The sequence below is a fragment of the Protopterus annectens genome, chromosome 6.part0, assembly GCF_019279795.1.
Source record: "Protopterus annectens isolate FY-2018-M chromosome 6.part0, PAN1.0, whole genome shotgun sequence".
NCBI classification, from domain to species: domain Eukaryota; kingdom Metazoa; phylum Chordata; order Ceratodontiformes; family Protopteridae; genus Protopterus; species Protopterus annectens.
This window is the reverse complement of record NC_056737.1, coordinates 1,606,226,917-1,606,240,168: the sequence shown is the minus strand read 5'-3', so window position 1 is coordinate 1,606,240,168 and position 13,252 is coordinate 1,606,226,917. Positions and strand designations below refer to the sequence as shown.

Here is a 13,252-nt window from a genome sequence, read left to right as displayed (position 1 = left end):
CAATCAATTAATAGTAGCCCATAAGATCCTGTATTTACCTCAAAATACACCCATACTTACATCCCTAGTCATCCCCTATAACAACCTCAAGACCTTACGCTCAGCTAATAACCTACTTGTACAAATATCAAAATCCAACAACTTAGCTGGTGACACCTTGTTCTCCAATACAGTAGGTAAAGCCTGGAACATCCTCCCAAGCCAGCTAACCTCAATATCCTCTGTCAGCTTATTTAAAAGCAAGCTTAAACCCTACCTCAAATCACACTGGCTATGCCCCTGTGTTAACCCAGACTAAGTACCTAACTATTAACTAGACTCCCACAATTCCTAGCCTCCCATGATCATGATCTTGTGTTGTCTCACTAAGTTTTAGTGAGCTTAACCTTCCTTAGGATTTTTTCTCATGTAAATAAGTATATACTGTGGAATGATCAAACACCTTCATATAGTGTCACAACCTATGTGTTAAATAACACTAGAAATCCATCCTTGTGTGCTGTTCTTCTATACCTATTGATCTCTAGTGTTTTTCTTTCTTAGGTTTTTGTGAGACCTTAGTATCTCTTATCATAAATTACTAGGTGTATCTAATTTTGTAATATGTTATAAAGATTTGTACTACATCATTTCTAATACAAATGTATTAGTCTTATTCATCTATTCTTAGATACATTTTTCCTTTTTCCTACTGAAATATAAAATATATAATCTTAGGCTTGTACTATAATTGTTAAAACTTCTTATGTACCAAATTATACTGTTATTGTCTTTGTCTTGACCTTTTATGTTGTTGTAATTTGTGGAGCTTTTCTCCCTGGGCCTCCACTGAAAATGGACATATATCCAGCTGGACTAGCCCGGTCAACAAATGTAAAATAAAATAAAATAAATAAATTAGAGTGCTTTTACTGTTTTTTTTTTTTTTTTTTTGTGGGGGGGGGGTGACTTTATAGTACTTTTAATATTTTACCTACTTATGCTGCTTAGTTTCCCCTGAAAAGAGGCACCATTTTCAACTTGACCTTGGAACAAACTATCAGTCCCACAGTCAGTCCTTCTTCTAGCCACTAAAAGAAAAAGTTAACTAAAGAGCCTTTGTAACCACAGCAGGCTAGCAGCCACTCAGCTGTGGCCAAAGCTGGTTCCTCAGACCACTCATCTTCTCCCCCAGAGTCCTCTGGTGTTGCCTGTACAGCCACTATGGAACAGGGGTTATCCACGTTCTCTGTGAGTGTTGAGGTCTCCTTGGTGGGCAAGGGAGAGAGTCACTTTTGTCTGTGTTGGGAGAAGGGACAGGAAGGTGCTCCTGCTTAACCAGAATGTTATGCCCATCTCTGGAGAAGTTGTTGCTGCCTTTAAAAATTATGTTTGCCTTTATTTTCATATCAAAAATAAACTGCTAAACATGTATCTTCTCCCACTCCAGTTTCACTTGGCTGGAGTAGCTTATTAAGTCTGTCTCAGGGTCTTGTACGCAGTACTTTTTTTGGTAAATGAAAAAGTGGCGGTATGCATGCGTTAATTTGGGTCAACCCCTCACCCCAAAAAATATATATTTCTTTGTTCTACAAATCCTTTTTCTTGAAAAAAATAAATAAATAAAACCTTATTTCTTAATAATACAACAATTGAAATCACTTCTCACAGCAAATTATGATTGTGAAGTAGAGTTTAGGGAAGAGTTAAGACTGGCACTGGGAGGCAGTGGAGAGTTACCGAATAGCTGGGTAACTACAGCAGAACTAGTAAGGGAGACTGCTAGAAAGGTACTTGGTGTGACATCTGGACAAAGGAAAGAGGATAAGGAGACCTGGTGGTGGAATGAGGAAGTACAGGAGAGTATACAGAGGAAGAGGCTGGTGAAGAAGAAGTGGGATTGTCAAAGAGATGAAGAAAGTAGACATGAGTATAAGGAGATGAGGCGCATGGCAAAGAGAGAGGTGGCGAAAGCTAAGGATAAGGCGTATGGAGAGTTGTATGAGAGATTGGACACTAAAGAGGGAGAAAAGGACCTGTACCGATTGGTTAGACAGAGGGACAGAGCTGGGAAAGATGTGCAGCAAGTAAGGGTGATAAAGGACAGTGAGGGAAACGTACTCACAAGTGAGGAGAGTGTGTTGAGTAGATGGAAAGAGTGCTTTGAAGGGCTGATGAATGAAGAGAATGAGAGAGAGAGAAGGTTGGATGATGTGGGGATAGCGGATCAGGAAGTGAAACAGATTAGCAAGGAGGAAGTAAGGACAGCTATGAAGAGGATGAAGAATGGAAAGACTGTTGGCCCAGATGACATCCCAATGGAAGCATGGAGGTGCTTAGGAGAAATGGCAGTGGAATTTTTAACTAGATTGTTTAATGAAATTTTGGAAAGTCAGAGGAGAGGATGCCTGAGGAGTGGAGAAAAAGTGTTTTGGTACCATTCTTTAAGAATAAGGGTGATGTGCAGAGCTGCAGTAACTACAGAGGAATAAAATTGATCAGTCACAGCTTGAAGTTATGGGAGAGAGTAGTAGAAGCTAGGTTAAGAAGGGAGGTGATGATTAGTGATCAGCAGTATGGTTTCATGCCAGGAAAGAGCACTACAGATGCGATGTTTGCTCTGAGAGTGTTATTGGAGAAATACAGAGAAGGTCAGAAGGAGTTGCATTGTGTCTTTGTAGACTTGGAGAAAACACATGACAGGGTGCCTAGAGAAGAGTTGTGGTATTGTATGAGGAAGTCGGCAGTGGCAGAGAAGTATGTAAGAGTGGTACAGGATATGTACGAGGGTAGTGTGACACTGGTGAGGACTGCAGTGGGAGTGACAGATCCGTTTAAGGTGGAGGTGGGATTACATCAAGGATCAGCTCTGAGTCCTTTCTTATATGCAGTGGTGATGGACAGGTTGACAGATGAGATCAGACAGGAGGCCCTGTGGACTATGATGTTTACAGATGACATTGTCATCTGTAGTGAGAGTAGGAATCAGGTTGAGGAGACTCTGGAGAGGTGGAGATATGCTCTAGAGAGCAGAGGAATGAAGGTCAGCAGGGCTAAGACAGAATATATGTGTTTAAATGAGTGGGAGCGTAGAGGAATGGTGAGGATGCAGGGAGTAGAGTTGGTAAAGGTGGACGAGTTTAAGTACTTGGGATCAACAGTTCAGAGTAATGGTGAATGTGGAAGAGAGGTGAAGAAGAGAGTACAGGCAGGGTGGAATGGGTGGAGAAGAGCGTCAGGAGTGATTTGTGACAGATGGGTACCAGTAAGAGTGAAAGGGAAGGTCTACAAGAGGGTAGTGAGACCAGCTATGTTATATGGGTTGGAGACAGTGGCGTTGACAATAAGGCAGGAGTCAGAGATGGATGTGGCAGAGTTAAAGATGTTAAGATTTGCACTCGATGTGACTAGGATGGATAGGATTAGGAATCAGTATATTAGAGGGTCAGCTCATGTTGGACAGTTTGGAGACAAAGCAAGAGAGACGAGATTGCATTGGTTTGGACATGTGCTGAGGAGGGATGATGGGTATATTGGGAAAAAGATGCTAAGGATGGAGCTGCCAGGTAATTGGAAAAGAGGAAGGCCTAAGATAAGGTTTATGGACGTGGTGAGAGAGGACATGCAGGCGGTTGGTGTGACAGAGCAAGATGCAGATATAGGAAGAAATGGAAAGAGATGATCCGCTGTGGTGACCCCTAACGGGAAAAGCCGAAAGATGATGATGATTGTATAATAATCTCCCATTACTTTGAAAAAGGTTACTGCTATGTGGATTATTACTAGGAAATGAATCATTGTAACAGTATTCATTTACAGTCATTAAATCGCATTTTCAAAAAGTCAGGAACCAGGATAACATATGTTAAGTAGTCCATGGGTTTTATATAATATGTACATGGGCGTCTGCTGGATTTTTCGCAGGGGGGTGCAAACCCAAACACCCCCCCCCCCGCCATTCCATTTTCCCATTACTTGGCTGTTTCTCCCCAGTTGCAGTAAAACTGTCAGTGTGCATACTGATTTCTGCTTTACTTCTACAATGATTACAGATATTTGGATTTAATTTAAAACTTATTTCAGTTTTTTGTAGCACAAACACTCAATAGACATTTGATAAACAAAGCATTACAGTGTCACAACGAAAACAAACTTAGCATTAAAACTTCTCTGCATTTGAAACAAACATTCACTGAAACAGCATTGAAACCCACATTCAAAGAAAATGCATCTGGCCAATGGCGGATTAAGTTTATCTTTGAGCTATTTTCATATCATAGGCCCCTTTCAGACATTTTAAAACCATACAAAAGTTCTTAGATTCACCTTCCTGAGTGTATTAAATTATAATAATTAAATTGTATCCCTTGTATAATACAGCACCACTTGTTAGAGCATGTTTTGAATTTATAGTTTTGAACATTTTTTCCAGTAAGCAATGAAACAAAACATATGAACCAATAATGACAAAACTGCCCAATTTAGAAAATTTCAACCATAAAAGGCCACTCAAACTTCTGTCATTACAATCTACCAATATCAATGAATATGCAGTCTCTGCAGAAGTAAAATTCATCTGAATAATTCCAAGTTAGAGCGATCTGTAACTAATGAAAAGATTGCTGCTAGCAAACAACTTTATATTTCAGTGTTTCGTTTACATATTCAGTGCCTGCTGCCTTTGAAGAATAAATTGCCTATTTTACATTAAAAAAATGGTAAGCTGGTAATATTGCAATAGGGAATGGATGGCAAACTGAGAACAGGTTCATAGTTACTAGGCATCTCATCCAAAGGAGGGCGTATTCAGGACCGCAGCACCCCACCCCCGTAAAATACAACACAGTATCAGCAATCCATTTACATGTTATGGAGTAGAACCCACAGCCTTCTGCATCAAAACTCGTGTATGCTACCCTGTTGTGCTACTAAGACTGCTTCAAAATTCTATACCACAGTAGTGATACGATTTGCTAAACAAATCAGTTGCACATTGTAAACCAGTTTAGCATTAACAACACTAAACTTCTCTTCCTTTGAAGCTTGCAATTCCTTGAAAATGCACTTGAAATTAAATTCCTTGAAAAATGCAAATTGGTAGTTGGGATAGAGGATTCAGGCTCTTGTTTCCTATAGCTAAGGTACAGGGTTTGAGCCTAAGCAAACTACTAACCACCTGCTGACCCTGACTAGGGCATTTCACTCTTTCACACACACACCTCAGCCACTTAGTGCAAGAAATCTGGACAAAGCCTTAAATAATTAAGGACAAATTACAAATATTGGTCTCATGAACTTCGAAAAGTGTTAGAATAACAGGATTTGTGTTAGTATGCAATTTTCTAAATGATATGAAGTCTAAAACTCAAATGTCTCATTATTTAGCAACTTCAATCCTTCTTATGAGGAACAGACAAAAATATACAGCAAAAATCTGGACATTCTACAAAAACCTTGGCAGTTGAGGGATATGTTACCTTCCTCTTACATGCACACACACACACACACACACATGCACACATGCAGATGCACACCAACACACACTCACACACACACACACCTATGTCCCTTCCTGTCTCCCTCTTACACCCTTACACACACACACATACACACACACACACACACACACACACACGCACACACAGTACCTCTCAACCTCTTAGCACAAAAAATCTGGACATAGCCTGCCATAATGGGGGGGAAAGGCCCAAAACTAGGAACACATTTTAAATATTGCTCTTATAAACTTAGAAAGTTGCTAGAATAACAGGGTTTGTGTTAGAATGCATTTTCTGAAGGATATGAAGTCTGAACCTCAAATGCATGTCATTATTTAGTAACTTTATTGCTTAGATTATCCCAGTGATCTGTCAAAAAAAAGACAATGTTTATGAAGAACAGACCAAAAATATAAGACAAATATCTGGACGTTCTGTGAAAATGTGTACAGTTGAGAGGTATGACACACACATACCCCCTGTACTTCTCAACCTCTTAGAGAAGGAAATCTGAACAAAGCCAGAAATAATTGGGGGGGGGGGGCAAAGTCTCAAACATAGTGACACTTTTTAAATATTGCTCTTACAAACTTAGAAAGTTGATAGAACAACAAGATTGGCATAAGCATGAATTTTCTGAAGGATATGAAGTCTAAAGCGCAAATCTCTGCCATTAGTTTCCGACTTCAGTCCTCAATGATTTGACAAGAATTTGCCAGAAAAACAGAATTTTATGAGGAACAGACCAAAAAATATGACACAAAAATCTGGACATTCTGTGAAATCTGGACAGTTGAGAAGTATGACACCCCTACCTCCCTCTTACACACACACACACCCCTACTACCTCGCTCTTACACACACACACAGACCTACCTACTTCTTATGTATGCACACACATACCCCTACCTACCTACTTCTCACACACACACACACACACACACACACACACACACACACACACACACACACACACACACACACACACACACACACACACACAGACACACACCTACCTCTCACTGTCCGTTCATAGTCTGCAGTCCAAACATTTTTCTGGAATTCAGATTCCATGCACGAGGAAGAATCTATTTCACAGACACACAAGACAAAAACAGGTTGCAGTCCCCTGTTGTGTCTGTGCGAGCAGACACAAAGGACATTCTTGAAGAATAAAATATGAAATAAAAAAAAAAGTTTTTTTTTAATTAAAAGAAAATTAATCTCCCTTGAATATGCAGTCGATGCCATGACAGCGCTTACCATCACAAAAAAGCCCTACTTGTACAGGCTATTATAGCAATAACCCACGCCTGGGTGTGGTTAATGCTGGATTTACCCATGATTGGAGTGGTTTGGTCACGAGGGCGAAGCCCGAATGGCCAAACAAAGCCAACCGTGGGTAAATCCAGCATTACCCACACCCAGAAGTGGGTTATTATATTATCTAATGACATTATTTAAGAAAAAAAAAGAATTACTTTTCTTAAATAATGGCATTGTATAATGCCTCCTTGCTGCCCTTCCGCAGCTGTCTGGTATTCTGCGGCAGTTCTGATGTACTGCGCATGCGTATGCCTACGCAGTACATCAGAACTGTGGGCAAAAGCAATGGAGAAAGCAAGATCTTTGTTGCTTTTTACAAACTGTTTTCACTATGTTAAATGGGTTTAACATAGCGAGACAGCTTTAAAAAAAGCAACGGAGAATCTCTGTTGCTTTTTTTAAAGCTGTCTCGGTATGTTAAACCCATTTAACATAGCGAGACAGTTTTGAAAAAAACAAGGTGAAAGCAAGATCTCCATTGCTTTTTACAAACTGTCTCACTATGTTAAAGGAGTTTAACATAGCAAGACAGCTTTAAAAAAGCAACAGAGAATCTCCGTTGCTTTTTTTAAAGCTGTCTCGCTATGTTAAACTCGTTTAACATAGTGAAACAGTAAGAAAAAAGAGTTATAGTAATGGAAAAAGTCCGGGCGACCGGACCTTTTTCCATTACTATAATTCTGATTTACAACGTGCACGCTGATCAATCAGCATGCACGTTTTTGAATATTAATGGGGGGGGGGAGTTGTATAATAACCTTTCTTTATCAGGTGGTATCTGATAGGAGAAAAAGGGATTCCTCTTTTTCTGAAGAAATTCAAGAAATTTCTTCTTAGAATTCTGATTCAGATGCAGAGATCATATTATATGAATCTCTCTTTCAAATATTCTCTTTCTCTTAGACTGTTTCCAGAATATGCTTGTTTTCATTGGGAGAACACTGAGGTTTCAGTCCCTCAGAAAGTGCTCCTGGACTACATGCAAGCAGGCCTGTTGAAAAGATACATTTTCTTTTCCTTAGATAGGAATGTTCCCGAGTGCTTTAACACTCATTTGATCACTGCTGCAGTAGCCTTAGCTATATGGCTTGCATGTTGTAAAGGATACAGAAGCCAGCCAGTTTCCAAAGCTTTCATGCCATGTTCCACAGAACCAAATTATTCATTAATCAGCTCGAGCTAAGCTATGTTATTTAACTTTTGGGGGCTGGATTATGCGTTTAAAGTGCTTTTTACTTCGTTTTAATTGGAAAAAAGTTACCTTTTTACAATTTATCTGTTTTACCGACTATTGTTGCCAGGCTTTCCTGGGAATCTGGCACCTTTTGCAGCATGACCATAGACCAACCTACCAGTTCCTCATTTCTGCTTTTTTCCAGGCTCACACAAAAAAAAAAGATTGTTAAGCAGCCTTTACCACTACAGTAGTTGATAAAATGCCTCAACCACTGGTGGGTGACTGCTGTGGCCAAAGCTGGTACCTTGGACTACTCATATTTTTCCTTTGATCCCACTAGTGTAGACCCACAGTCGACATAGATATGGGATTTGACATGTCCTCTGCAAATAATGGAGTGCCCTTGATGGGCAAGGGAGAGACATTCATGTTGGTCCTGAGGGAAGGGCAGGGAGTACCAGTCTGCTTAGCAAGAAAGCTGTTCCCATCCCTAAGGAGGTTTTTACTGTCAAACGTGGATCTGTGTTTTCATATTTTCCTGTCAGAAAGAAACAAAAACTTAAACATGTGTCTTCTGCTGTCTCAGTTACCCTGGGCAGGAGTAATTTATTGGGCTTAGCTCAGGGCTCTTGAACATTCCTTGTATGGCTGTTTCTAGTAAAAGAAAAGGGGGTCATCATTTTCTGAAGAGATTCAATATTTTGAATCTCAAAATGATTCTAAAAGTACAATTTGTGTTATCCACACAGATTTTTGATACAGATTTTGAGGAGAGTGTGGCTTCATCCAGTAACTTTGAAGGATTGATTCTCTTTTCCCTGAAATTATTTATAGAATAAATCAGCTGTTTCAGTGGAAAAACAGTGATGTTTATCAGTTTGTCTGGAAATGTTATGATTTTATTACAACTGAAATTTCCAGAACCTACTGTTATTCCTCCTGTAATGTATACTTTGCTGGATATTTTGTCACAGTGTGCAGTTTCCCTGACAGGTAGCCTGCTGCCACCACGAAAGTAGATGGACTTATAAAGTGTCACAGTCTTTTAAGTTTTCATATTTTCTTCCCAGGTCTGACTCACAGCTATTGTTTTAGTGACCCCAGCTGCTGCTAAACATATGGTTAATTCTGTCCCTGCTCATTGTGACAAAAATGGGAAGGCTTTTGGTAAATATGGGGAAAATATGCATTCTTCAGCAACACTTGTTTCTAGACTTCTCATTTGTCAAGCTCATATGTTGAAGTTTATGCTTGCCTTTGTGAGAATATGAGGGATGTTTTGTGTCTGTTTCCTCTTGTGAGGAGAAATCTGCTTTATGCAACATGCCTTCTGTGTCTCCACTGTCTACTCATCATTTGGCATGTGCTTATGATTCAGCTGGTGCCAATTTTAGGTTTGCAGCCACAGGGACTGTTACCAGGAGATTTGCCTGACTTTGTTCTCTAAACCTCCCAGAGGATGTCAGACATGAAATTCTGAATACTCATGTGGGTAGAAACTGTTTTTTGGGCCCTCTGTTGTAGAGGTTATTAAAAAGTTTGATGAGAGAGGAAAGCTGATTCAAGGGATCACTCAGATTTTGCAGTTTTCCTTCTCTTAAGTTTGCCAAGGGATTCAATGTTCCTTCCACAGCTTTCTTTAAAAAGCAAAATAGACAGTCCCAGCAAGTTGCTGGAAAACAAATGTTTCAAAAGCAGTGGCAGGGAAGTTCCAATAAGGTAGTAGGAACCCCCAGATCAAAAGACAGTCTAAAAACTCTGAATAAGTATATGAAGGATTTCCAACCCAGTCCCACCCTGGTAGTTGTTTAATCATTCCAGAAACTATGAACCTCCATTATTTCTGTCTCTGGCAACAGATTGTTTCAGATTAATGGGTTCTGTGTGTAATCTGTTAAGGTTACCAATGGCAGTGGGAGTCGCTTCCTGCCTTTCAGGGGATTCCTCCTCACCTACCAGACCCGACTTTACTTTTCCCTCCTGTCATTCGGTATTTGCTTGCTGAGGGAGCAGTAGAAACTGTCCTTCCTTCCAGTTAGGGGAAGGGCTTTTATTCCAAGATGTTCTTGGTGCCAAAGAAAGAAGATTCTTGGAGACCATTTCTAGATCTCTCTTCTATGAGTCAGTTTTTGATAGTTCCCAAGTTCAAAGTGCTTGCTTTTTACAGTATGTTACCTCTTATTCCCTAGTTGAGTTTTTAGTGATCTTAGATTTAAAAGATGCATATCATCACATTGCTATAGATCTACATTTCAGGTGATTCTTAAGGTGTAATGTGTCTGCATCACATTATCAGTTCTTTGTATTACATTTTGGTCTATCTAGTGCTCCAGGGGTGTTCACAGAATGTCTGGCTCCTGTAGTAGCCTCCTACAGACTGTAAGGTATTCACATTTTTCTTTATTTAGATGATATGTTTATTTTTGCAAAGTTTTTGTCAAAAGTGTTTGGAATTTATCACTTGAGTAAGGGATTTCCTACACAGACTGGGATCCAAGAGAAGGCCTGGAAAACATGCATTTTTTCTTTTCCACAGAGAAGAATGCGGCTGTATGCTTTTCCTCCCTGAAGACTCAGAAGGATTCACCAAAGATTGTGGTGACTCCCTTCTGGCCCAGGTAACAGTGGTGTTTCCATCTTTTGGAAATGTCCAGTGGGTCTACTCAGCAGAGGCACTGGGAACTAAGGTCGGGTGGCATAATGCCAGGGTAATCCTGTGGGCTAGGCTTGTAAAGGCTCCAGGGCCCTTAGCCTGGTGCACACCTGTGAACCTACGATTCCCACAAACTTCCTCAAAGAGTAGATTTACTCTCACAAAATCAGGGGTGTTTGATACATCTCAACTTCAGATATCTGCAGCTGATTGCCTGGATGATAGAATTTTAATGTCTTTTAGCCACCTTTTCCCTGAGAATTTAATGGAAGCAAGAGTACCTGCTTCTAGAAAGTCATACAGTAGCAAATGGAAAGGTTTTCTAGTTGGTGTCAAAAAAAAAAAAAACAGCACCTAGTCATGACTAGTATTTCTCTGGTTCTACAGTGTTTGTGTGAGTTACTGTCCTATCACCTGTCTTACTCCTCAGTTAAGGTTCACCTGTCAGCCAGTCCAACTTGTCTGCCCATGAACCCCCTCCTTCAATACAATCTTATGTGAAAATGTTTTTGAAAAGGGTGTTGCATAAGAAGTATCCCAGGAAACTGGTGGTTCCTCCTTGAAATCTTAGTTTTGTGTTAGAAAAACTAAGTCATGCTCCGTTTGAGCCAGCTCATCAAGTTGACCTGAGGTTCGTCAAAAAATGTCTTCACTCTATCCTCTGCAGGAAGAGTATGTGGGTTGCAAGCTCTCATAGTGGGTCAACTTTATTCCATTAGTGTTTCTTTAAGAACCAATCCTTCATTTATGCCTGAAGTGGTATCAGAGTTTAACTTGAGTCAAGCTGTTTATATCCTTGGCAGAATACAACCCATAACATTAAAGCTACTGCAACAGTGGCCATCCAAACAGCCACAGTGGAAAATTGTACTTTTCCCAGCTGTCATATTTCATTTTGTGGGAAAGTGATCTGTTTAATTCATATGTACTTTACTCATTTGCCGCTCTGGGATTCAGACGCCCAACTCCAAGGACACATTTTAAAGTAATAGGCAAATTCCCATTCCATTCTTTTCATGTTGTTCATTTTATCCTTAAAAGCAGTAAGCAATTATTTTGTTCTCAGGAATTTATGTACAGGAAAACAAAGTTACTGGTTGTACAAGACATAGACAAACATCAGATTCAGAATACTGTTTCAGTAATTTCTATAAGAATAATAATGCTTAATTGTACATGTGAAATATTTGGAAAGTACAGTTCTAAGTGAAACAAACTGTTGAGTTCTGTTTTTTCTTAAACATGGGGATTCGTTTGGATTCTTCATGAACTGATATTTTCAGAACTTAAATCACTGTGAAATCCTCTTTCAAAGTTTATCATTGAGAAGAGCATATGAATTCCTAAGAGGTAAGTAGCTCTTAATGAGACTTGAGCCCTGGACACTATGATTTCTGTCTTGGTTGTACTAATCAGCATGCATTAGCAAGGCTGCTGTAAAACAAAGAATCATTAAGTGCACTAGTCTTTCTACTTTCCTAACAAACTACTTAATGTTTCACAGACAGTTGTACTAATTATAGTCCCGGATGTGTGGTGTGCAACTGAATGACATGTATGAATCCCAAATGTAGACACAAGGCAGCATAGAAAAACGCAGTCAGCTTCCAATCCATGTCCAAAGTTCTGGTTGCCACTGTTTAAGCTATCATTAGTACTATGTTAAAAATCTTTTGCTCCATTGTCTTCAGATTAATTTTGGTTTGCCATTGGTATTTTTTTCTTACAGATCCGATGATGAACCAATGGAAGAAGAGCCACATTTGTAGCAGCTGTCTAACATAGGATTTCTCTCGCCTTTCTTCAGAGAACTTTGTTTTTCGTACTACTCCTGTGTCCTCTTAAGGTGTTCTTCCAGAATGCGAGGACAAATGGATGTTTGAAAAATATACAGCTTCACAAGGCTGGCTGGAAATGGACCATTACTAATGGACCATTACAAATGAATCAAGATGCTGAAAAAGGCCATTTCTCTGTTCATAAGATGTTGGGGGTGAATAGCCAGTGAGCAAGCACTTTGGCACAAGATGCCAAAAAGCAAGTTGTGTTTTAGAAAGCAAAAACAACCTCAAAAATGGTGCTGTTTGAGTTCACATATCCACAGACCAAGAGTCTCGGACAGTTTATACCACTCATTATACTTTCTGGCAATTATTTTTTTATTTTTATTTTGTAACTTGCATATACTGCAAGTCCAGAAAACTCTACATTGTCTTTTTAAAAGAACTATGTGATTTGTTTTATTTTTTATTGAAAGATATGTGTGTATGGTATGCGTGTGTGTGTGCACGTGAGAGAGGGCGTGTGTATATACATGTGTTTTTATATATATATATATATATATATATATATATATATATATATATATGTGTGTGTGTGTATATATATATATATATATATATATGTGTATATATATATATATATATATATATATATATATATATAGATATTTGCACACATGCATATACACGCAGGTTTATAGTAACAACCAATGAAAATCGTATTGTTCCAAGAATGGATGTCTCAGAAGAAGTCGGCTTAGCAAAAAAAAAAAAAAAAGTCGCCTGAAAACAAAACAGAGTTTGTGCCTTTTAGTGAATGGATGGATTTCATATTGCT

General features: G+C 39.2%; 1 protein-coding gene across 6 annotated transcripts in view; it reads left to right on the top strand.

The window, feature by feature from the left end:
* The window catches only part of HDAC4 (histone deacetylase 4), a 3,124,471-nt gene extending 3,111,538 nt beyond the window's left edge, over positions 1 to 12,933 (top strand). For all 6 annotated transcript variants that reach the window (XM_044075061.1, XM_044075057.1, XM_044075060.1 and 3 more), the window contains one exon: positions 12,363 to 12,933. In XM_044075061.1, coding sequence (XP_043930996.1) covers positions 12,363 to 12,402 — 40 coding nt within the window. In that variant the 3' untranslated portion in view covers positions 12,403 to 12,933. The remainder of the gene's footprint in view (positions 1 to 12,362) is intronic.
* Positions 12,934 to 13,252: the final 319 nt, after the last annotated feature.